Source organism: Thrips palmi, unplaced genomic scaffold (genome assembly GCF_012932325.1).
Source record: "Thrips palmi isolate BJ-2018 unplaced genomic scaffold, TpBJ-2018v1 HiC_scaffold_19, whole genome shotgun sequence".
In the NCBI taxonomy this organism is placed as follows: Eukaryota; Metazoa; Arthropoda; class Insecta; order Thysanoptera; family Thripidae; genus Thrips; species Thrips palmi.
The window spans coordinates 11,458,306-11,483,591 of record NW_023144628.1 but is presented as its reverse complement, the minus strand read 5'-3'; the positions used below and the strand labels follow the sequence as shown (position 1 = coordinate 11,483,591).

The 25,286-nt window shown below is 63.3% G+C and overlaps 1 protein-coding gene across 1 annotated transcript in view; it reads left to right on the top strand.

The window, feature by feature from the left end:
- Nucleotides 1-25,286, top strand: part of LOC117646542 (proline-rich protein 36-like) — a 36,600-nt gene that overhangs the window by 2,975 nt on the left and 8,339 nt on the right. The window contains 4 exon segments of the mRNA XM_034387570.1: nt 2,504-2,902; nt 17,998-19,400; nt 20,807-21,037; nt 21,245-21,410. Of these exon segments, the coding sequence (XP_034243461.1) occupies nt 2,821-2,902; nt 17,998-19,400; nt 20,807-21,037; nt 21,245-21,410 (1,882 nt within the window). The 5' untranslated portion in view covers nt 2,504-2,820.

The following is a 25,286-nucleotide window of genomic DNA, read 5'->3' as shown; positions in this document are numbered from 1 at the left end:
CGGGACGGATGTAAGTAAAACTGCGTGAGTCCATCTTCCCCCTCCATCCATAGCCAGGTACTGCAATTTCACGCGTCGTACCTGGTAAACGGCGGGAGTCGCAAGCACGGTGTCGACTTCATACTGAACGTCACAAAAATCAAAGATCGGATCATTGAAATAAGTTATTGCGAGTAGTCTAAATAACTGCGTTTGTGGAAAATGATTAGGGAAGTTCGTTGTTCAGACGCACCGGGGGCATGGCCAGCCTGGCCGCCCTGTCCTCGTCGTCACGTGACCGTTTTGTTTGGAGAGCACGCCGTCTCTGTCGCTCTCATTACGTCCTGCGAGTGTGGCGGGGCGGGGCGAGGTGGCGGGGCGGGGCGTGGCGGGGCGGGGCGGCGGCGGGCGCAGTCCCGGTGTGGGAGTCACTCTCCTTTCTCCTCGGCGCCGGCCTGGCCCTGGCCGGCCTGGCTCTGGCTCTGGCCACCGGGCCGTGTGCTTTCGGCCGGCCGGGCCTAATCCTCCTGGCGGACAAGCAGGCCGCCGTTCAGGAGTACTCCGCCAACAACCGAATTGTTTTCATTTTCACGTCAACAAGTGCTTTAGTTTATTTATTTTTTAGAATAAGGCGGCGGCGTGGCGGCGCACAGTGATTTCCATTGCACCTGTCCCAGCAGTCGTCCGGCCCCCTCCCCTCTCTCCACCGCAGCCGACAATCGTCCTTTCAAGGCGACCCTAGACGCGCCGTCCCGGCGGCCGGCCCGGCCGGTCTGGTCTGGCCTCTGGGCGACCGCGGCGCACCGCGGCGCCGCTAAGCCCAACAGGTGCCTGAATGGAGTGCGGTGCCTCTGTGGGCTTTCCGGTTCACGGAGAGGAAAAAAGAAAAAGGCTGCCGCTAGAAAGGGGATAGAATCAATGCACCGCCGGGGCGCCTCAAAGCTCAAAGCGTGGGCGTCGGGGGAAGGGAGGGGGGGGGGGAGGCACGCCGTCGTTAGCCCTTTCCCCGGATACTCGTCGAGACACTCGGAGAGCAGGGCGAGCACCCGGAGCAGACGAGGAGCGGCCCGGAAACGGCCACCGAGGCCCCAAACACGCAGGGCGGCCGCCGGGGACGCCGAGCCCCCCGGAACAGTTACGCCGTGACGTCAGGGCGCTCGGCCGGCGCGGCGTGGCGGGGCGGGGCGTGGCGCGTGCATGTGGCATAACAACAATGAGTCACCTGCCTCCGGTAGAGGTCCTCGTCGGCGACGTGGTCAGCCTGGGGTGGCACTCCGTCTGACTCCGTCGTCGCTGTCCACATCCGTGGTGCATCTGCACGGCCTGTACCGCCACGGCGAGGCCGCGCGCGGCGGACCTGTTGTGGCGGAGGCATGCCGCGGGGCGTGGCGGCCTGTCCCGCTAGGTCCCGGCAGTGCCAGCCCGGCCCAGGCCGCGGCGGCGGTCCGCGGGAAGGGCGCGCTAGCTATCGCCGCGCTATCATCGGCACGCACTTCGCGCAGCCCCCGGCCGCTCGGCGGCAGCACGGCGGCACCCTGGAAGGCTTTCCCCCTCGAAAGCGAGTTGGCACTGCGCAGGGCTCACACCGCGGCGCCGCTGGGCCTTTACAGTGGCGGCCCGGCCGGACCGCGGCCAGGACGCCGACGAGACCGACGCTGGCTTGTGCGTGAATCACGGTCCGATTCCCCCCGAATTCATTACCAGAACCCTCAACTCTCCAACGAACGGTGCCAATTAATCGGTGCACCCCGCGGGGCGGCGTACCGTGCCGGCCGGCCGGCCGCGCAGGCCCGCGTTTTGGCAATTAGGCCGTGCGCGCGGGCGCGGGGCGCGGGGCGTGGCCATGGCGTGGCCGAGGCACTGCTTCGCGTCCGCCGAGTGCGCCGCCGCGCTGCCCGTTGCCCATCCACGGCCAGGTTAGGTCACGTTACGCGACTAGAGTGCGGGGGGCGGCGCGGAGCGCGGTGGGCTTTCTCGCTTGAAATCCCAAGCACGGCGCGCGCTCTGCGCTTTCAGAAAGTGCGCATGGGATGGTGCGCACCGCATCGCCAACCCCGCACAAAAAGGACCCCGTCGCTTTCTACGATGATCCACTGCGAGGGGCTGTCATGAGCCGCCGCCATGCCGCCACGCGCGCTCTGTCATGAGTTGTTATTCCTTGTCCCCGCCCCCGCCGAGCGCGCCCGCTTTTATGGCGGGCGGTCTCGGCCGGCCGCGCCCCGGAAGGCCCTCTTGCACTTGCAGTCTTGCAGTCGACGCGGTGCTCCGTGCTCCCCACATGGTCCTGCAGCGCCAATTACGCGATGCCGCCGTGCTGACCTGGACGGCCGGGGCGCGGCGGGGATTTGAATGCCAGGCATACCAAGAGCTCGGGGCGGGGCGGGGCGGGCGGGCGGGGCGGGGGGGGGGCGGGGCGGGGCGGGGCGGGGCGGGGCGGGGGGGCGGGGCGGGGCGGGGCGGGGCGGGGCGTCATCCAGCACTCCTTGCCTGCTGTCGGCTGATCTTGGTCTTGGTGTGCTTCCAGGGGTCCCCGCCATGCAGGGCCTTCGCGCCCCCAGTCGGCCAGCGCGGTGAACGCAGCCGCCTCGTCCAGGAGGACTTCCAGCAGGACCGTGGCCAGGCGGCCACCTCCTCCAGCGAGATTCCTGGCATCCGGCGCTGGAACCGGCCCAGCCTGAGCGCGTCCAGCGTCCAGCCAGCCCACGGCCGCCTCTGCTGGCAGGACAGCCTGCCAAAACAGAAGAAGCAAGCATTCCAGCCTGCCCGTGTGTGTGAGAGTGCGTGCGTGTGTGAGTGCAGTGGCGGTGCAGTGCAGTGTGATGCCATTATGACGGCCTGGCCATGAAGAAGAACAGGAAGAGCGACGAGATGGCATCCCCGATGGCGGCGCTGCTGTCGCTGCTGGTCGCCGCGGCGCTGACAGGTAAGCCGAGAACGTGCTGCTGCACTGCAGGGCGGCCGCCGCCGGGACCGCCAGGCCGCCGCACTCCGAGTCGACCTTTGCAGCTTTGCCGCGCAAAGTATGAAAAATGGCAGCGTCACTGTTGGGGGTCCCCATGGGCCGCCATGCGCTCACCCGCGCGCTCACCGCTTCACCCGCGGCCGCGGAGAAACCGGCCTGACTCGGCAGATTCTCATATTCACTGTGAAATGGGCGGTGGCGTCCGGCCGCTGGGACGGAGTCCGACGGACAGCGGGGAGTTTTCGACTGTTACCGTGCTGTTACGTCCGTGTCCGTTGGTCCGTCGGTCCGTGTGCGCCGCCCCGCCAGGGTCCGCCAGGATGCCAGGATGCCAGGATCGTCACCCCGCGCGATGACGGTGGGCGTGGCGGCGGCGGGCGCACTGGAGTGCCTGGAGTGGCGGGGCCGAGGGGGCCGGCCCCCTGCAGTGCAGCCCCACCCACGCCGCGACCGCGACACCGCCACGCCGCTCGTGTCGTTTGTTTATACATTGACGGCGTGCTTGGCGTGCACGGCGATGCATGGCGGCGCATGCAGCGGAAACGCGGACCGTTCGGCAGCCGGCCGTGTTTGAACCGCGGGGGAAGCCGCGACCCCAGACCCCGGCGGGGCGGGGCGGGGCGGGGCGGGGCGGGGCGGGGGAATGGCACTACGGCACGGCGCGCGGGAATGCTGTAGGTGCGCAGGCGGACGACCCGGCGGGGCTCGGCGCGCTGCATGGCCGCCATGGCCTGGGTCAAAGGTCACAAGCCTTGGCGCTGACATACTCGGCGCACTTCGGCGAGCCGGCCGGGAAAAGTAAAAAGGTGTTTCGTAATTCCCGCGGGTGTGGTTTACGGCCGCGAGGGACCACCTCCGGTGTGCCTCCGGTTTATTCCATTTTATAAAAGCCGTCATTACACTGTCACGGTGCTTCGATCAGAAATGGCTTTCAGGATTCCCTATTTCGGAGCACGAAGCGGCCCACCCGGTAGTGCGCTGTACGGTCCTGGTCCCGGGGGTCGAGGCCGAGGCCGCGGCGAGGGAAGGCCCTCGCGGAGGCCTCGGCCACCCTGGCCATCCTGAGCCGCCATTGTCGAGACGATCGTTTCCTCCTCGCGAGGCCCGAGGCCCCGACTGCGCCGCGCGGCGCGCTGGGAAAAGGGCGGCCCTCGACTCGACATTCAGATTCCTCACATCGCGCGTCGCATTCATATTCAGATTGAAGCGCGCCCCGCCGCGGCCCCTCGTCGCCGGCGTGCTCCTGGAGGGACGCACCGAGGCGGACGTCGACGACGTCGGCGCGGCGTGTGCCGCCGCATAGGAATGGGTCCAATGCCGCCGGGCCATGGCCGGGCTTCGCCGGGCTGCCCGTTGTTGACGTCCACTTTATTTTCGGAGTCTCGGCGTGGCGCCCGCCTCCGCCTCCGCCTCTGGCCGACGTGAATGCAAGGTGCAAGGGATACGTCCACTCCAAAGCGATGCGATACAGCTGGCCAAACTCACGGCGTCCTGGAAACGTCGGGTTCCGTTAGGCCGGGCCAACCGCGCCCAGCCAGCCAGCCAGCCGACGCGCCATTGCCCGCTTGGAAATATGATGGAATCCATCCGCGCGGCTCGGCTCGGCTCGCGGCGAGGGGGGAGGACTCGCCTTGTTCGCACCCTTCACCCAAGGGGAAATAACCGGAAATATCGCTGAAGTTCTGCAAATCTAGGGAAAATTCAATGAATTTGTTTTTGAATTTGAAATGATTTTAGTGCATTGTGATGAACTACTTCTTGTTGCCGGGTGGGTTGACTACTGTCTCGCACTCCTGGAGGGAGGCCCCACGAGTGCGAGAGAGACAGGGCGACGAAAGCGCGCTGTTCGGAATCAGCCTCCTCCAGCCTCGGGCCCTTCTCGACCGCGTCCAAAATAAATGCGCGCGGCGAGTATGGCGATGCTCGCGGTGCTCGCGGTGCTGCAGCGTTCGTACGGCACGCCGCGGCTGGGCCGGCTGGGCTGGCCTACATAGCGCGCCGTGCCGGCCGCGCTGCATAGGTGGAGGAGGGGGCGCCGTGCCACGCCATGCCGCGGGTACGCCGTACCGGCCGGACGGGTCCGCGTCCGCGGCGTGGACCGCGAGACCGAGACCGCGACCTTAGCCTTGGCGGCGAGGCACGGCGTGGCGCGGCGCGGCGCAGCGATCCCACGGCGGGACGAAAGGGGCGCAGGGGCACACGACGACGCGGTCCTCGCGGTCCTGGCTGTCCCCTCCGGCGCACAGTGGGCCAAAAGGCGGGCGGAAAAACTTCTAGACGCGTTTTGAGCTCCAGAGTAGCTAAACAGGACTCGAACCGAACGTGTGACCCCACCAATGGATTGCTCTCCAAACGAGCAATTCATTGGTGGGGTCACACGATCGGTTCGAGGCCTGTTTAGCGACTCTGGAGCTCAAAACGCGTCCAGAATTTTCGCCACCCCCTCCGGTCTTCTGGCCCACTGTGCGGCGGCCTCGGCGCGCTTCTTCCTTCTTTTTCCCAGCCGTGGTGGTCCCAGCGTCCCAGCGTCTCCAGGCACACGCACTCCGGAGGTGCGAACGCGACTCGCGACCCGAGTGCGAGAGGCTCCCCGAACTGCCCCCGCCCCGCCGTACGAAAGGCAGAGCGCGGACTCGACCGAGGGCAGAGCGAGCCAGCGCCGCCGCACCGCGCACAAAGCACTTTCTCCCAGAGCCTGAGCCCGTGCAGTCTGTGCAGCCTGTGCTCGCGGTGTGGTAGCGCCAGCAGCACAGAGCGGCGCAGCGCGGCACAGCGCCGAGCGGCTGCCAAGTGCACTATTTGTCCTTCGGCAACGCAGCGGCGAAGCCACGGCGAGGCCCGCGTCCAGCCTATCAGCTTTCCCACATTTACCCCCCACCCCATCCCCTTTCGCTAGCCTCTATGACGCACACATGCGTGTCAGCTGCGGCCTGCAGCCTGCAGGGCACATCCTGCTTTCGATTTTTCGCGCTCCTGTTTAGCGCGGAACGCTCTGGAATAGTGGCGGTCTTTCTTTCTCGCTTGCCCGGCGGGCGTGTGTGCCATGCGGGCGTGTGGTGGCGGCCCACGGTGCTCTGTCTCTCTCTCACACTCCGGGCGCACCCCGTACAGCTGCGCGCGCGAGAGAGAGGCAGGGCGACGAAAACGACTCTCGGAATCAGTGGCGCCTCCGCCGCCAGGAACGCCGCGATGGCGGAGAGGAGATAGACCAGAACGACTTTGTTGGCGATAAGCATCGCTCGGTGCCTCGGCGTCGCTCGGCGTGGCTCGGCGTGGTGCGCAGTGTCAAGGAACCCACCTGTATGTGGCACCGCGAGCACCGCAGCAGCGCCAGCGCCGCCAGGCAACAGGTCCAACCACCTCACCTCGGCAGCAGACTCTTTCCGAAACAGCACTTCGTCGCGCGCCTCTCTCGCACCCCGACGGGCCGCCCCACGAGTGCGACAGGGACAGAGCGACGGGAGCCGTGTTCGGAATCAGCCCGCGGGGCCCGGCCGCCGGGCCCGCAACGAGTGACTCGCACATTTGGGCCCGTGATGCCGCCGACGCCATGACGGCCATGATCCTCCCCGCCGCACAGTGGGCCAGAAGACCGGTGGAGGCGGCCAAAACCCTAGACGCGTTTTGAGCTCCAGAGTAGCTAAACAGTACTCGAACCGAACGTGTGACCCCACCAATGGATTGCTCTCCGAACGAGGAATCCATTGGTGGGGTCACACGTTCGGTTCGAGTCACATTTAGTGACTCCGGAGCTCCAAACGCGTCTGGCGTTTTGGCCGCCTCCGCCGGTCTTCTGGCCCACTGTGCGCCGCGGTGCCGCGATGGCAACGGCAATGAATGGCGGCAGATTCCCTAGCCTCGCCGAGGGCCTGCTGTGCCGCGGACCGCGCCAGCCTCGCCGCGCCAGCCGCATCGCACCGGTGACCACGTATAAGTTACACGGCGGCACCGTTAAGCCTGCCAAGCCTCGCCTTCCCCGCCGCCCCTTCCCCTTTCGCTCGCCCGGTGGCACGGCGGAGCTCCTCGCCTTCTGCGGGTTCACGGCGGAGCCCTTCTCGACGGCGCCCCGGCAAAGCAAACGCCTCACAGTGGGCCAGAAGACCGGTGGAGGCGGCCAAAACTCTAGACGCGTTTTGAGCTCCAGAGTCGCTTAGTGGGACTCGAACCGTACGTGTGACCCTAGGGACCCTATGTGAACCCACCAATGGATTCCTCGTTCGGAGAGCAATCCATTGGTGGGGTCACACGTTCGGTTCGAGGCTCATTTAGCGACTCTGCAGCTGAAAACACGTCTAGAATTTTGGCCAACTCCACCGGTCTTCTGGCCCACTGTGCGCCTGACGGCTGTCCGGGTGCTGCAGACGGACTCCGCGTTCATCGTTCTGTGTCTCCCGCTCCCTCACGGGACGCCGTGAGTGCGAGAGAGACGGGAGGACTGCTCGGAATCAGCCACGCTGGTTATTTAATGAATGGCCCACGCCGCGTGAAGGGAATGCGGCGCAACCGCTTAACGGTAGCGCACACGGGGTACTCCGTACTCGGACACGGGGTGCTGGCCGTGCCGGCCGTCTGGCGCGGCCCGCCCGCACCGCCACACTGCCCAGGGTAACGCTGCCGCCGCAATACACTGCAATCCCGCCGAGAAACGGCCCAAAAGTGCAGCGGGGAATATCAGAGGGAAGAGCGGGGAGGGGTAACGGCTCGCTGCCATAAGCCTGTTCCTGGACGTTCCTGGACGTTCCTGGACGTTCCTGGACGTTCCTGGCAGCCCAGCGTGGCATCCGTCCGGTTTGGCAGTGGAGGGGGGAGGGAGGACTCGGCAGTCAATGACATTCTGTCAGGCGAACGGCGGACCGGCCCCGCCGGCCCTGCCCAGTCTAGGGTAGTTGTCGCGGCGGCTTCGCTGCCTCGCTTCTTTGCGTGGAGGCTGGCCAGCAAGCTGGCGGCCGCCGCGTCGCAGAGCCGCGATCCTAGTGTGCCTGCCTCGCGGCGCGGAAATGGAAGCTCGAGGTGAGGACCAGGGTGCACTTAGTGCACCCTGAGACGAGTCATCTGGTCCGTAGAGATACTCTGGACGGTAGCAAGAGTATTTCATTTCCACAATGAATATACGCTGGGCTGCTCCAGAGTTTTTGGTAGTAGTGATAAAGAGTGACTCTAACGACAAGGACCCACCTTTTAGGGTATGTGTCTTTTGCCTGGCCAAGGGTAGGAGGCAATTAATCCATTTCCTTCCCCACCCCCACCCCCATCCCCACCCCTGGATCCGCCGCGGGGCGGGCAACTCCGGCGGCGGGGCGGGAAGTGGACCCCATCGCGACGCGGAGCGCGACGACGCCGCGACGACCCGCCTCGTTGTCTCTGGACGCTGCTGGACGACGCTGTCCGTCGCTGTCCTCTCTGGATGCGGCCAGAGATTGTGCTCACGGAAGTCGTTTTCTGTCTTTTTTGCAACGGCATGCCTTGGTGGCTATGCAAAGTACCCCCGCAGCGTTGGCGTCTTCTTCGCGTCGAGCGAGATCCGGACCGAAAGTGTACCAGCGAACGGCGCATCGGGAGGCAGTCGGGAGGCGAGGCGCGCACAGCGCCGCATAGCGCGCGGCGAAAAGAAATGGGGAGAAAATACATGTTATCTGCCGCATTCCCGTTAAATGTAGTTGAAGGATCCTGAAATGTATGCGAGCCCTGCTTCGCGCGAACGCCGCTTCCGACGGCTTCCGGTCAGCCTGCTGCCAGGGCAGACAGGCAGGCAGGCAGGCAGGCAGGCGAGGCTGGCAGCCAACCGTACACAGCCTTGTGGTTTCGCCGGGCCCTTTCCTCGTAGCGCAAGCAAGCCGGCCGGCCCTACCTCATGCCTGCCGCGGACGGCCGCGGCGTGTTCCCGTGCAAGAGCACTGCAAGAGCAGTCACACAGCAACAATGGTAGCAGCGCAGTTTGCATGCCCTGACTCGCCCTGACTGCTGTACACTGTAAGTCCGCAGTCACACAGTGGGCCAGAAGACCGGTGGAGGCGGACAAAACTCTAGACGCGTTTTGAGCTCCAGAGTCGCTAAATGGGACTCGAACCGAACGTGTGACCACATCGGATTGCCCACCGAACGAGGAATCCGTTGGTGGGGGTCACACGTTCAGTCCTAGTCCCGTTTAGCGACTCTGGAGCTCAAAACGCGTCTGGAGTTTTGTCCGCCTCCACCGGTCTCCTGGCCCACTGTGAGTCAGTCCGCGCCCTGCCGGCCCTGCCTGCCGGCCGCCCTGCCCTTCCCCAGGGACATCTCCATGTGTGGAGCGCGACATGCGCTGCAGCGCTGCACAGCGCCCTGCACGGCTAAAGGCTACCTACACTGGCGGCGGACACGGCCGTTTTGCTGGTAGAAGGCGGTGACAACGGGGCGGCGGCCACGACACCGCGGACCGAGGCGGCCAAGGCGGCGGTGGGTGTCGGGCACGTGTGCCTTTTTGTTCTTCGCGGTTTGGGCGTGGCGGGGCGTGGCGGGTCGGGGCGGGGCGTGGTGGGCCCGGTTGGGGCGTCGGGGCAACGGGAAGCACGGCCGGAATAATGAAGAAGAAAGCCGAGTGTACTGTATGGCAACAACAGAACGGCGGCACCACCCTGCTGCAAACAAGCCGCCTGCGAATAACCAACTCCTTTCTTTCTTCTCATTTCGTTTCTTCTGCGAATAACATATCGAGCGCATCGACGCCGCGCAACCATGTTGCAGCTCTGCGGCACGCGAAAGCGCACTCTGGTCAGTGCTTCTCTCTGCGCGGTCTCTCTCGCGCGCCCTCACGGAGCGCCCCGTGAGTGCGAGAGAGACGGAGCGACGCAGGCGGTGTTTATTCCCCGCTCCGTAATCGCGTATTGGCACGCGGCGAGACGCGGCGGGACGCGCCTCCACTGCCTTCATTACGGCGGGACGTCGCGCGCGCGGGGAATGACCGCCGTCGTCGCGCCGTCTCTCTCGCACTCATGGGGCGTCCCGTGGGGGTGCGAGAGAGACGGAGCGACGAGAGCATCAGCCTGCAGCGTCACCCCCGCCCGCTCAGCTCATGGATCCATGTATAAATTCGCTGCAACCTGCGAGTCCTGCAAGCCCCGCAGCCTCGCGCACGCCAATTGTATTGTTCGGCCGGAGCGTCCTGCCGTCGTCGTCCGGCGGGCAGCCTGCCGGGCTGCGGAATTCGGCCATTCCTGCCGGACGCTGTTGCTCCAGAGGCTGCTCGTTGCCCGGAGCAACACGCAGCGCCGCGAGCTGGAGGGCTCTAGGTCTTACACGACGCAGCGACGCACAGAGAGCCGGACGGCCGGGAGAGGGACTCTGGCGGACTCTGGATTGCAGAGCTCTCGAATGCCTCCATGGGACGCGAATCAAGCGCATGAGGGCACCAATGGATTGCCCTTCCAACGAGGAACCCGGCGGTGCCCTCGTGCGTTTGATTGGGACCGTGTTTCAGGACTTGTTGGAGGTCAAGCCGTGTCCATAGTGATGTCCGTGTCTGGCACACCGCCGCCGCTGTGGCCGAGGCTGTGGCCGAAGCTGTGTCCGAAGCTGTGACCACGGCTGAGACCGAAGCTGTGACCGAAGCTGTGACCGAAGCTGTGACCGAAAGCTGTGACCGGAGCTGTGTGTGGCTGAGGCCCAGGCCAAAGCGGCCGAGGCTGAGGCCCAAGCTGTGGCCGAGGCCGTGGCCGAAGCTGTGACCGAAGCTGTGACCGAAGCTGTGAGCGAAGCTGTGTCCGAGGCTGTGACCGAAGCTGTGGCCGAAGCTGTGGCCGAGGCTGTGACCGAAGCTGTGGCCGAAGCTGTGACCGAAGCTGTGACCGAAGCTGTGTCCGAGGCTGTGACCGAAGCTGTGGCCGAAGCTGTGACCGAAGCTGTGACCGAAGCTGTGAGCGAAGCTGTGTCCGAGGCTGTGACCGAAGCTGTGGCCGAAGCTGTGGCCGAGGCTGAGGCCCAAGCTGGCCGAAGCTGTGGCCGAGGCGGTGACCGAGGCCGTGGCCGTCACGACGACGGTGCTGCCCTGCCGATGCCCCGTCGCGGAGGCGCGGTCTCGGATTGCGGGTCGCGGCGGCGCGGCGACTTCAGTAATTATGCAGAATGACCCATGACCCATTCCATTCCATAAATTGGAGCGGCGAGTGCCAGGCTGCCAGCAGGCTGGCAGCTCGGTCCGGGCGGTCCGGGTGCCGCCGAGCGTCTCCGCCGAGGCAGCACTGATCGCACTGATCGCGCCCGCCCGTCCTTCCGTTCCTGTCCGTCGCTCCGGCTTGGCTCTGGCTTCGCTCCGGCTTCGCTCCGGGATGCTGACGGGACGGGGCCGAGCGGCAGAGCTTTCCAACTGGAACGCAACGCCTTCATCCTGCTGGCGAGCGATTCCGAGGAGCGGTTTGTCGCTCTGTCTCTCTCGCACCCCTATGGAGAGCACCATGAGTGCGAGAGAGACAGAGCGACGAACCGACTCTTCTGAATCGTTCGCCTGCCTGCCTGCCTTCCCCGGCGTGCCGTGCAGAATGCCCCCAGCCGCGAAAAAGAAGAAAACGGAGTGCGGGGGCGTCGGGGCGTCGGTCGCCTTCCCTACAAACTCAACTGTGTACATAGTACACTCCACCTGGAGTGTACATGCATGTACACTTCAACCTGAAGTGTACTTGGCATGTACACTCCACGGTGGCGTGTACCTTCAGGTACACTGTTGCTGGCTCCCTGCTGCAGGTATGAGCCACCTGGCATGGACTTGGCAAGTACACGCCAACCTGGAGTGTACATGCCAAGTACACTTCAGGGTGAAGTGTACATGCCAAGTACACTCCAGGGTGAAGTGTACATGCCAAGTACACTCCAGGGTGAAGTGTACATGCCAAGTACACTCCAGGGTGAAGTGTACATGCATGTACACTCCAGGTGGAGTGTACCATGTACACACTTGAGTTTGTAGAGTTGCCTTGGGTACGCCATGCAGAATGCAGGGCCTGGGGGCCACTGCGAGCAGCACCACTGATAAGTGGCTCAAACTTGCACGCTGTAGAAAAGTGAAATGAAGCGAGAGAGCAGAATGGCAGAAGGAGAGGGGAGAAGAAGAAAGAGAAGAGGGAGGAGGAGGAAGGAGGCAGGTGTTTTGTGTTGCTGCGCAGGTGTGAGGCGCGTTACCCTGGTAGAACTTGGATGTGGTTGGAGATCGGATTTCACATCCAAAGTCGTCCATTTTCTTCCATAGACATCCAAATTCATCCATTTCCCTCCATTTTCATCCACTGACATCCAGTCACATCCATACTCGTCCATACATCTCCACTGACTTCCGGGCGACATCCACTCACGTCCAACGACATCCGCCCACCTCCCGGCCACATCCATTCTCGTCCATGGACATCCACTAGCTTCCTTACCACATCCACACACGTCCAAAGACATCCACTGACTTCCGAGTGACATCCACTCACGTCCATCCACATCCACACCTTCCCTGCCACATCCATTCTCATCCAACGACATCCACTGTCTACTCATCCACATCCACGCACGTCCAATGACTTCCACCAACTTCCAGACGACTTCCACTTACGTCCAACGACATCCACCTACTACGCAGCCACATCCAATCTCATCCAACCTCATCCAACGACATCCACTGCCTTCCCAGCCACATCCACAAACGTCCAAGGATATCCACTGACTTCCGTGGGACATCCGCTCGTCTCCAACGACATCCATTTAAGTCAATGGGCTTTACTTCCAAACGACATCCTTTTGCATCCACCGACATCCAGCCACGACCAAAAACCTGACATCCATTCCCATCCACCATCATCCATTCACATCCAAACGACAAACATTCACATCCAAATGACATCCATTTTTATCCATTTACATCCATTCACATCCAAATCACATCCATTTTCGTCCATTCACATCCAAATGACCTCCATTCACATCCAAATGACCTCTATTCGATCCGAATGACATCCATTCACATCCAAAAGACATCTATTCACATCAATTGTCATCCATTCACATCCAAATGACATCCATTCACATCCAAATGACATCCATTTTAATCCATTCACTTCCAAATGACATCCATTGACATCCATTGACATCCATTCACATCCAAATGACATCCATTTACATCCATTGTCATCCATTCACATCCAAATGACATCCATTTTCATCCATTCACATCCATTCACATCCAAATGACATCCATTTTCATCCATTCACATCCAAATGACATCCATTTACCTCCATTCATACCCAAATGACATCCAATTTTATCCACCGTCATCCCTTTTTATCCAAATGACACCCATTCTCATCCAAATAACATCCATGTCACTTGGATGCCATTTGGATGTGAATGGATGTCATTTGGATGTGAATGGATGAGAATGGATGTGAATGGATGTCATTTGGATGTGAATGGATGAGAATGGATGTGAATGGATGTCATTTGGATGTGAATGGATGAGAATGGATGTGAATGGATGTCATTTGGATGTGAATGGATGAGAATGGATGTGAATGGATGTCATTTGGATGTGAATGGATGAGAATGGATGTGAATGGATGTCATTTGGATGTGAATGGATGAGAATGGATGTGAATGGATGTCATTTGGATGTGAATGGATGAAAATGGATGTCATTTGGATGTGAATGGATGTGACTGTAATAGTAGGGATGTCGTTTGGATGTGAGTGGATGGCGATGGATGTGAATGGAAGTCACTTGGATTCGAATAGAAGTCACTTGGATCTGAATGGATGTCGCTTGGATGTGCCTGGTTGTTGCTGGGATGCAAAGAGATGGCATTTGGATGCATGTGGGTGACGATGGATGTAAATGGATGACGGTCGTTGAGAATGTATGTCGGTGATGTGAGCGCCCGAACATTCGTAGTGTGAGGATGAGGTTCATGGAGCCGCCGCCAGATGGCGCTGTGCTCAACGTTCCGTTGTTCGTTCTCGGTTACAGTGTTGGTTGATGTTTTAAGTAGGCTGTAGGACATTTTTGCGATCATTCACCATACTTGGTCCTTTCGGCCTTTGCGCCCAACGGTCGTTTAGGTTTAGAAACTTCCTTTGGGAGCTCCTCCACAGGACCATTTGGATGTGAATGGATGTCGATGGACAAGAATGGATGTCATATGGAAGCTAATGGATGACGATGGATGAGATTAGGCGTCATATGGACGTTAATGATGGATGACGGTGTATGAGAATGGATGTCATTTGGATGTGAGTGGATGTTGGTGGATGAGAATGGATGTCATATGGATGATAATGGATGACGGTGGATGAGAATGGATGTCAATTGGATGTCTTTGGATGAGAATGGATGTCTTTTGGATGTTAATGGATGTAGGTGGAAGAGCACGGATGTCGTTTGGATGTGAATGGATGACGATGGATGAGAATGGATGTCATATGGAGGTAAATGGATGATGTGTGAAGAGAATGGATGTCATTTGGATGTGAACGGATGTCGATGGATGAGAATGGGTGTCATTTGGATGTGATTGGATGAGAGAGGATGTGAATGGATGACGATGGATGTGATTTGGATGTGAATGGATGTCGATGGATGCCGATGGATGAGAATGGATGCAGGTGGATGCAAACGGATGACAGTGGAGGTCGTTACTGGATATGGATGTCGGTGGATCTGAATGGATGTGGCTGGGCTGTCAGGGAACGTCGTTGGATGTGAATGGATGACGTTTGGATGTCGCTTGGATGTCGGTGGATGTGGTTGGACCTGTTTGGATGTGAGGAGCTGACATCCAGGGACTTCCAGAATGAAACATTCCGGATATCCGTGGATGTCATTGGAACATCCTGGATGTCCCTGGACGTCAAGAATACGACATCCAAAGTCGTCCATAAATTCCCATCAGGGTACTGCATTCGCTGGAGCATTGACCTTTGCAAACGCACAATGGACGATAGGAGAGAGGAAGGGGGGGGGGTGCGTGAGATTTGTTTTTTATTCAGAGGACCGTCAGCCCCTCGGGTGGGTGTGTTGATACAGGTATTGGTTGGCTGTCTCCTGGGAAAATCGCGGGACAAAACAGGAATGAGGGACGTCCACGCAACTCAAAACAAAATTATTATTTTTATGGTACATATGTGCAAAAGCCAGCGTCTCAAACGTTGAATCGGTGACTTTCATAAGCAACGGGCAGCGACGATCAGTATGCAATGTGAAGCGAAAAAAGAGACAAAAGAAAATTGCCTTCCTCTATGGCAGGGAGCCGCCCTCCAGTCTGCCGGGTGGAAAATGATCGGACTGCTGCAATACAAAGTAGCCTCTACATTCTGCGCCCCGCCCCGCCCCGCCCCGCCCCGCCCCGCCCCGCCCCGCCCCGCCCGGCCGGACCGTCTTCCTGGGAGCGTTTTCTGCGCAGCATGGCAGGCAGCGCCCGGCAGCAAGTTGCCCAGGCCTCATTGACTTGCCCGGCATGTGTGCAGTTTTAATGAGGGGCCAGCCCTCCGAGTAAAGGCTGCTGGCTCAGGGATTGAGATTGTCGATAGACACGTGGGGACCGGGCCGATTCCGAACAAGTGCTTGGCCGCTCTGTCTCTGTCGCAACCCCTGCGGGGCACCCAGCGAGAGAGACAGCGAGGACTGGCCGGTGCATGAGAGACCCTCCCGTGCATGCGGCCCTGGGCGCGGACGTCCACCCCGCCGCGCCCACTCGCGGTCAGCCTCTCGCCCGTCTTGGCTCTCACGGCGTGCGCGGCGTGCGCGGCGCGCGTGTGGGACGCGCGGTTACCGCGCCGTGCGGCCACTAATAAAACGCCGGGAATCAATTATTCGGCATGTAAATTTCCCGGAGCAGTGCATCGCTCTAGTGCACGGCCAAGCACCTCGGCCACGCCGCTAGGCCGGCCGTCGCAGCCAATGGCGTGGGAGCACGCCGTCGACCGCCACGCCGGCCACGCCGTCCGTCCACCCACACGGCCTCCGCCGCCACCTCCACGCGGAACCTCCCCGGCGTCGGAAAACTAACACCCCGCACGCACACCTATGAGTAGCTGCTTTGGCCGGATCGTGGAACCGTTTCGCGGACGCACACACAGGGGTGATCGTGCCCAGCCTGCCCCGGTTCGCGGTTCCCTCTGGCGCTGGCGGGGCGGGCCGCGGGCGGGAAGCGATTCTGCCATCCTGCCGGCCGGTCCTGATAGGTCATACCGCCGCGAGGCTCGCTTGACCCCGCTCGACGTCAAGGGTCCGCGTCCCGCTAGTCTGTATTCCATGTGATTGCGGTTTGACACACATGTTTGTGCCGCATGCGGCCCGCGGTGCGCGGTGCGGTCAGGCCGAGCTGGCGGCCGGCCGGCCACTACTGTGTACTTAGAGGGCTTTCCTCCGGTCGCCCCGAGACTCAGGGAGGAGCGGCCTGCATGGCAGCGCACGCCAAACTTGGCACCAGAGTGGCCGAGCCATGAGTCACGGGGCCGAGCAGACCGAGGCAGTAATCAGGGCCTCGGAATTAAAGCCGACTGACCTTTGACACCATCCTGGACGGGCACACCACCATGGCGGCAGCGCATGCGTCAGGAGAGCCGAAAAGAAATTCCCGCGGACCCTTCCTGAGAGACTATCTGGCACACCGGAGACCCACCGATAACTTAGCTTCCGTGACGGGGCGATCGTGGAATCATCGCCCGGCCCTCTGATCTCCGAGCGGGACAACGATGACTCCTGGCGGGCTGGCCCTGCGCTGGGCGGCTATCACGACACGCCCTGCCCGTTTTACTGCTCCATCGGGATGTGTCGCGTCGCCCCCAGGTCGCCCCGCCCCCCGCTGGGCGTCGGACTGAGAGCCGAGCCGGCCGAATAAGGCCACGACGGCGAGAGCGAAACCCGGGCTTCGGCAGCCCGCGAAGCCGCGAAGCGCCCAGACGTCATCGTCATCCCGGCGACGCGACAACACTTTGTCGGGGAGAAAGGAAAGGACGACGTCGTGGCGGATCGTATCGCAGCCTGCAGCGAGGGCTGGCGGGGCGGGCTGCATCGGATCGGCAATGGATCTCGTGAAAGGTTGCGAATCGGAATAAATGGGGCATCTGGCGGGGGAGGCAAGGGCACGGTGCCGAGCGCAGTGCTTGCTCGCGCCCTGCTAATCACTGCCGCCCCGCCCCGCCCCACCGTAGAAAGGGAAGGCACTGCGAGTCGTGACGAGGCCGGCGCGGTGTGCACACTGTGCAGGCCTGCAGGGCGGTGCCAACGACGGGCCGGCGGGGCACGGTGCCCTGGGCACCTGTCTCGCGTCATGTCCACAGTCGTGAACGCCAGTGCGGACAGAACTCTTGGCGAAAACCGTTGAATATCTAAGTCCTGGATTGAGTACTGGTGAATATTCCTTAGCTCCTCCAAATATCAAGGATATCCCTAAACAATGTCAACAATTACAATATTTCAGAATACTTCAGTGTACGAGCATGATTATCCCGGCGTGTACAGTAGACAATACTGCCCACTCACCCAAGTCAGGTGCCCCTCCCCCCTCCTCCCCCCGCCGTGTGAGAAGAAATATCCGCGAGTCAGTAAAGCCCGAGCGCGGTGAACATAATGATTGTCATCTTCGAGTCGCCTCGCTCCTCGGAATGCCGTGCCTTGCCGTGCCGTGCTTCCCACCCACCCCCTAATCCGCATTGATGGCGGGGCGCGGCGGGGCGTGGCGGGGGCACGATGCTGCACTTATGTCCGAACGCCGTCCTCAGCAGCGTGACAGCCCCGCCCCGCCCCGCCCCGCCCCGCCAGCCGCGTTTACCGCCCACATGTTGGCGACACAGAAACCCAGTTGATACGGCACGCGTCCGTGTGAGTGCGCTTTGAGTGTGTGTTCGTGTGCGCGCGCTAAACACACCTGCGCGGTGAGATACATCCTTCGAGGCGAAGACCGAGGCGGTTCGCGTCGCTGGCATTTCCAGATTGCCGCGTTGCCCCGCGTTGGCGCGCATTGCCGCCACGCCGTCGCGGCCCCGCCCGGCCATTCGGTAGGTCGTTGAGCGCCATTTCGTTGTACTTACCCGCTTTGTTGATGTTCCGCAGGTGTCGCGGTGGCCTCGAGTGCCGGCAGCACGCCCTCGCTGAGCGCGGCGGCGCCGGGGCCCGAGCACCCGCAGCAGCACGTCGACGACGCCTGGCAGGTGGGGACGCGCGCCGCGGGCAACGGCGCCGTGCCGCAGCAGCTCAGGACCAGCGTGCCCTCCGCCAAGACCTCAGATGACCTCGACGGCCACCCCCACACGCTGCGGACGCGCTCCATCGACACCGCCGCGCCTCCGCTCGACGCCGAGCCCGACGACAACCTGCTGAGCGACGCCCCCGCGCCGCCGGCGCCGTCGTCGGTGCCCGCCGTGGAGCGCCGCGACGCCGTGGACGTGACGGCGGCCCGCGCCGCCTACTATGACCACATCCAGCCGACCAGGACGGCGTCGACGGCGTCGGGGGAAGAGGAGCGGGCCTCGCGGGGTCCGGGAAGGGCACGGTCCCTCCCGGTGGAAGCGGTGGCGGGGCCCGACAACACGACGACCTCTAGCGAGGCCACCCCACTGCAGCCACAGCCAACGGCGCAGACCAACGCCACCGACGGCCACCAGGCCAGGGACACGGCGGGGAACAACGGCGGCACGGACCGCGTGCGGGACATCATCACAGGCATCGTCAAGCTGCTCAACGGCAACGTGAACGTCAACACCAACCCGCAGACCCCCAAGGGCAGCATGGGCTCCATCGGCATGGGCCGGCCCGTGCGGCCCGTCAACATGGGCACGCGCATCAACAACCGTGGGCCGCCTAGGATCACCGACCTGCCGCCACCGCCAGACTTCGAGAAGGTGCCGCACCCGCTGCCTCCCACCCCCGCGGTGGTGCCCCTGCCGCCCCCGCCCCCGCAGCAGTCCTTCACGCCGCCGCCACCCTTCGGCCCCAACGGCCAGAGCACGCGCATCCCGCCGCCATACCCGTTCGACATCCCGGAGCCCGTGAGCTCCGCCGTGCCGCCGCCTGCCGCCGCGCCGCCCCCGGTGCCGCCCGTGCAGGAGACGCCCGACGAGGGCCCCGCGCCCCACGCGCCGCCCCCAGCGGGCCCCATCCCTATCCCGATCTCCAACCCCCACAAGCAAGTCACAAGCAAGCCGGCGCCGCCGCCGTCCTCGCCGCCGCCAACCACCTCCACGGCCAAAGACGACGTCGTGGACGTGCGGCCCAGCAGCAAGCCGACCGCCAAACCCAGCCCCAAGCCCACGCCGCCGCCGGCGTCCCCGTCGCCACCGCCCTCACCGCCGTCGCCCACCCCGACCAAACCCCAGAGCACCAAGGCCGGCCCGCCCAGCAAGAAGGACAAGGAGAGGGAGCGAGACAAGGAGAAGATGAAGGACAAGGAGCCCGTGGCGACGCCCAGCGTCACCATCCTGCAGATATCGACCACGTCCTCCACGTCCTCGACTCAGGTAAGCAGACATCTCCCTTAAAACTCCAGCAACACCAGTACAGTTGAACCAACCACGACATAAAACGCCAAACTCTAGCCTGGACTTGACTGGCGCAAACTCTGCACCGCAATTTGCGTTCTGGTTCACCGCCTCCAGCGAGCAATCCCTGAAAACGGTCATTATTAAAACCACCGCCAGGGCCGCCACCGCAGCCATGCGCCGCCGCCGAGGCTGAGAATGATCGTGTGCCTTTTCCCGGCCGACTTAGACACCGACGCCTGATTCCCGACTTCCGTGCGAAGCGCCGCGAAGCACTGCCAAGCAGAAGCAGTCAGCCATTGTCGCCCTGACTGCATCGGGCCGCGAATAGATTGGACCGGCGCCAAGGACCGCCTCGGACGCCTCCGGCTTCTCCCTGGACTGGGAAAGGCCTGCGAGGACGGCGAGGACGGACGCGCCAAATTCGGACGCCGCCGTGCTCGCCGCCGTGCTCGCCGCCACCCCGTAACCAATCCAATTATTTGTTCGCGGGGGAGGAGAGGGGAGGGGCAATCTGCGGCGAGGTGTTAGTTGGCCTCGGGGCGCGCCCTGCGGGCCTTGCGCCTCGCCGTCAACCCGTGGGAACCTGGCCGTCCGTTCGTCACCTTCAAGTAGTCGCTCTGCCGCTGCTGCCCCGGCCGCGGGCGAGAGCGGCAGGACACACGCCACCTCGACACGTCTGCGCGGCACGTCCGCAAACACCGTACGAACTGACACAAACTGACACTGCCATGACGACACACAAAAACACGTTTTCCAATTTTAGTTTTTACCGGCGGCGCCGCAGCGTTGATTGGCTTCGGGCTCGGCCGTTCGTTCCCCTGGACCCCGTCCGCGTGCCGTGCCCGTCCTGTAGCTGCGTGACTTCGGGTGCTTGGCCCGCGAGAGGGCCTTGGGCCCCGGGCCAGAGTCATCGGCGTGGTGCACACGTATGGCTGATTATCTCAGCATCCTCACGGGGCGCGGCCCAGCTAGACGTAACAGTGTAACACCGCGGAACGCCGAGGCTCTGGCGTCACAGTTACGCCTCTCTACGCGGGACTTCCCCGATTCGCCTGCAGCCTGCAGGCTAGTTCCGAACAGTGCTTTCGAAGACGCTCTATCTCTCTCGCACCCTTGCGTCAAGCTGCACGCACGAGGGAGACGGAGCCACGAAACGCTGCGCGGAATAGCTCTGCTGGCGGAGTATGCTGCATGGCATTCCGATGCCATCGACGCCATCGACGTCCGACTGTCAATTAACGCCCAGCGAGCCGTAACGGTGTCCGCTCCGCCCCGCCCCGCCCCGTCCCGCCCCGCCCGGCGCGCGATCGACTCATCCGAACCACGCACCACCCAAAGACGGACTGAGATACACTTTTGCAATGACGTGGACGTTGGTGCAGGTCATGCTGCCCACACCCTCCTCCGCGTCGTCCACCACGACGGCCTCGCCCACCTCCACGGCGGCGGCCCCCAACGCCTCCAGCGCCTCCAGCACAGTCTCCAGCAGCCCGTCCAGCGCCTCTCAGGGGTCCGCGCCCACCCCGCGGCCCCAGCCACGGCCCGGCGGCACTGTGCTGGAGTCCTCGATCGAGGAGGTGTCGGTCTCGGCGGAGTCCGCCAAGCCCACCCAGGTATACACCACACTAACACCCCAAGGCTTTTACTCACTCACCGCCCGCACACCACCTTGTTCCACCCCCTGCCAAGCGACCGCTGAAGGACACTAACCCGCTTGCCACACGCACACGCCGTGCCCCCGTGCCGCTCAACCCTCATGCTTCACTCCATCCCACTCGGCCCTGCTTTGGCCTTCCTCGCTCACCTCGCGGTTCTTGCAGGCCATCCCGGCGACGCCGTCCGCGTCCTTGAGTGCCTCGTCCACGGCCGGCCCGCTCACCTCCACGACGACCACCACCACCTCCACCGGGACGCCGTCGTCGCCATCCTCGCGGCCGGGGCCACCGCAGCCGCCGCAGCCGCCGCAGCCGCCGCCACCAAACACCGGTGAGTGAAAAAACAACATAAAAAACGAAGCAAATTCACAGTTGTCCGATCCGCTGTAGCGATTTTGCATGTCCGCCCCGACCGGCCCCGCCCCGAGCCTGGGACTTGGGACCCACCTGGCCCCACCTGTTGCTTATCTGGCGCCGGATTAGGCAGGATATCCGTTACCCCGTCGGGCGAATCCCCGGCGGGCGATTCCCCGTCGCACCCAAATGGTCCAAGAGGCGGCGCCGCGGTGCCGTTAGGCAGGCCACCTCGCCGAAGATCGCGGGGGGAGGGGAAGGGGGCGCTGGCCTAGAGTTATCGCAGCGCGGCGCAGGCCCACGCCCGCGTCGGTCACGCCCAGCCAGAACAATCTCGCTGTGCATCAAATATTTTTTCCCCCGTCCGCTTGTTGCTTTTCACTATTTTGGACACGCCGCGCTCTCCGGCGCCGCAGCGCCACTCGGCAAGCGGTGGACGCAGGCGGACGGCAGAGCGCAGGCCATTGTTTGATCCGGCGGCGTTTTGCCGTTTTGGCGCGAGAATCGGAATCGGGCTGAAGGAGGGCGTGCGTGGCGTGCAGGGCGTGCGGCGCGCGCGACAAGTGGCACAGCGTGAGGCACGCCATGCACGCCACCGCGCACGCCCCGCCAAGGGCCGAACTGGGAGTCATCATGGAGGCATTAGGGCCGGCCGCCCCGCCCCGCCCCGCCCCACCGTTCTAAGCATGTAGTCACGCCTGGCTACGCCCGCATGCCCGCCCCTCCCCGCCCTGCACGCCTGCTGTCCGGTTGGCGGGCGGCCGGGGCGGCCCTCGGGCAGCCGAGCCCTTCCGAGCCCAAAGCCTCGCATTCGGCCCCAGAGCAGCGCAGGGCAGCGCAACGCACACGGGGCACACAGGGCTACAGTTACTCGGAATCGTCCACCTGTGGGATTGAGAGGTCAGCCGGTAATGATATGGCCGTAAACACGGAGATCGGATCGCCAAGGGACGCCACGCCGCGGCCTGGGAATACTCAATCCTCAATCCTCTTTGGCCGCCCCCCACTTGACTTGGCTCATTCCGGAGAGGCTCAGAGGACTGGTTCCGCACCGCGCTCCACCGCTCTGTCTCTCTCGCACCCTTACGGGACGCCCCCGAGTGCGAGAGGGACAGAGCGCCGCAAGCCCTGTTCGGCCAGGCTGCTGCGCGCCGCGTCGCCCTGCGTCATGCTCTAGATTACGTCCTGAGGAGCGCATTAGTGTCTCAGTCAGCCCCGCCAGCGTGTGGCGGCGTGGAGCACTGTGTGGAGCGGGGTCGCGGGAATGGGGTATCTGGACCGTTTTGTATGTCTTACTTTCCTTCAGAAAAACTCATCCGCTGCAGAAAATGGTTGTTCCTGTAGGGTGCGGTGGCATGACGTAATACAGCCACGGGCGCAGCCGAGTGCACCCCGTCGTGTCGCGTCTCGCCTCGGTGGGGAAGCGCCAGGCTATCCGCGCGGCCATCTGGGCCGTGGCCGTCCAGGCCGTGGTTGTCCAGGCCGTGGTTGTCCAGGCCGTGGTTGTCCAGGCCGTGGTTGTCCAGGCCGTGGTCGTCCAGGCCGTGGTTGTCCAGGCCGTGGTTGTCCAGGCCGTGGTTGTCCAGGCCGTGGCCGTCCAGGCCGTGGTTGTCCAGGCCGTGGTTGTCCAGGCCGTGGTTGTCCAGGCCGTGGTTGTCCAGGCCGTGGCCGTCCAGGCCAAGGTTGTCCAGGCCGTGGCCGTCCAGGCCAAGGTTGTCCAGGCCGTTGTTGTCCAGGCCGTGGTTGTCCAGGCCGTGGTTGTCCAGGCCGTGGTTGTCCAGGCCGTGGCCGTCCAGGCCGTGGTTGTCCAGGCCGTGGTTGTCCAGGCCGTGGTTGTCCAGGCCGTGGTTGTCCAGGCCGTGGCCGTCCAGGCCAAGGTTGTCCAGGCCGTTGTTGTCCAGGCCGTGGTTGTCCAGGCCGTGGTTGCCCAGGCCGAGGTTGTCCAGGCCCTGGCCGTCGGCCGCCGCGGCAGTAGGCAACCAGAGGCCTTCCATGCACGCGCGCGCGACGGCGCTGCCTACCTCCCAGGCGCTCTCCAGCATGCCGCTGACAAGCAGAACGCCTCTCTCGGCGCGTTCGCAGTGTTCGGGGGCGCGTTCCCACTAAGCCCACTGCGCGAGGAGTCGCATCCCAGGACTGTCTTTCTCGCACCGAGACGGGGCGCTCCATGAGTGCGACAGAGACAAAGCGACAGAACGGATCTTCGGAATCGGTCTGCGGGCGCGGCGCGAGGCGTGTAATCGCGTAAGGTCCGCCAAGCGAAAAAAACACAAAGAGGAGGCACTGCATAAAGGCGCACGGGAACAACGGCGCCACCGCGACGCCGCCGCCCTGCCAGCCCTGCAGTCTGCAGCGCAGCGCCCGCAACCAAAACGCATTGTTTTCGCCAGGCGTCGTTCCCTTTGTGGCTTAATCTCACTTCTGTTGCATTTGAGCCCCCTGCGGGCGAGCATTCTGTAGCGTGAAGTGAAGGGGGGAGGAGGTCGCTATTAGGGTCGCCATCGATACGACCCTGCCGGCCGAGACAATGGGCGAAGGGAGAGGGGGGAGGGGCGGCCACTTGGAGCGGGGAAATGGGTTGTCCCTTCGGCCCTGCCTCGGACGGATGGACAGACGGACGGACAGACGGGGTCGCCGGGGTCCTTGATGTCGTCCGGGAGGTCCGAGCGCCGCGGCCGTCGTGATGGAGTCCCCCGCGGCGGTGGCTGCCTGGCTGCCTGGCCCCTGGCCCTGCACAGTGGGCCAGAAACCCGGTGGAGGCGGCCAAAACGCTAGACGCGTTTCGAGCTCCTGAGTCGCTAAGCAGGATTCGAACCGAACGTGTGACCGCACCAATGGATTGCTCTCCGAACGAGGAATCCATTGGTGGGGTCAGACGCTTGGTTCGAGTCCCATTTAGCGACTCTGAAACTCAAAACGCGTCTAGAGTTTTGTCCGCCTCCACCGGCCTTCTTGCCCACTGTGCCCTGGGCCTTGCCGGGGGCCGGGCGGACCGGACGGCAGCCCAGCGGGTGTCGACAGGTGAACGCCTTATCGGTTTTTTGTCGCCATCGCGAGGCGGCCGTGATGATGACGACGGCGTCCTGGAACAAAATCAGCCCGTTCCCCGGCGTTTGTTTCCAAGTAGGAAAAGTGCTCGGCACGACGCCTCTGTGGCTCTGTGCGTAGCGCTTTGATGAGGTAGCTGCCACCGCTGCCGGCTCGTTGCCCCGCCCCCTTCCCCTCACCGACCGTCTGTTTTAGTCACAGGCCTGTCCTCCGCCTTTTGTCCGCCCAAACCGAGGGAAAGTGTCGCGGGCCGCGTTGCTGGCTTGGCTTGTGCCCCCCGACTGACGCCGAGGGTGACGGTGACGGCCGCGGCGGCGGTGACGCTGCACGGGATGACCCGCGGGATCCCGCCATCCTGGCCAGGATGCCGTCAAGCCGCTAATGGTGTTACCGCCGTCTAAATATGCAACGCCTCTCTCTTTCGCCTCGCGATGCCCGTCGTCCAGTGCGCTGACCCCAGCCCCCCCGGCCGCGGCCCACGACGACGCCACCACTAAAACGGCGGCCGCGGCGAACGACCCCCACGCGGAATAGAGTGGAGTGGAGCGTAATGGAATGGAATGGCCACTTGGTGCGCGCAGCGACCGCGCAGCGCGCATCGCGTCGTTATGGGGGGCAAACGACCGCCGCCTGGGCTAGCCTGGGCGGGGCGTGGGTTCAAACACTCGCCGAGTCCCCGCCTTTCGCCCGCCTTCCGGAGGCAGGAGCCGCGTGGCCGCGCGGCGAGAGTGAGACAAATCGCGTCCGCGGAGCGCCAAGCGCACCAATCACAGAGCAGGCCGTCAAAACCGGGAGCAGCCTCAAC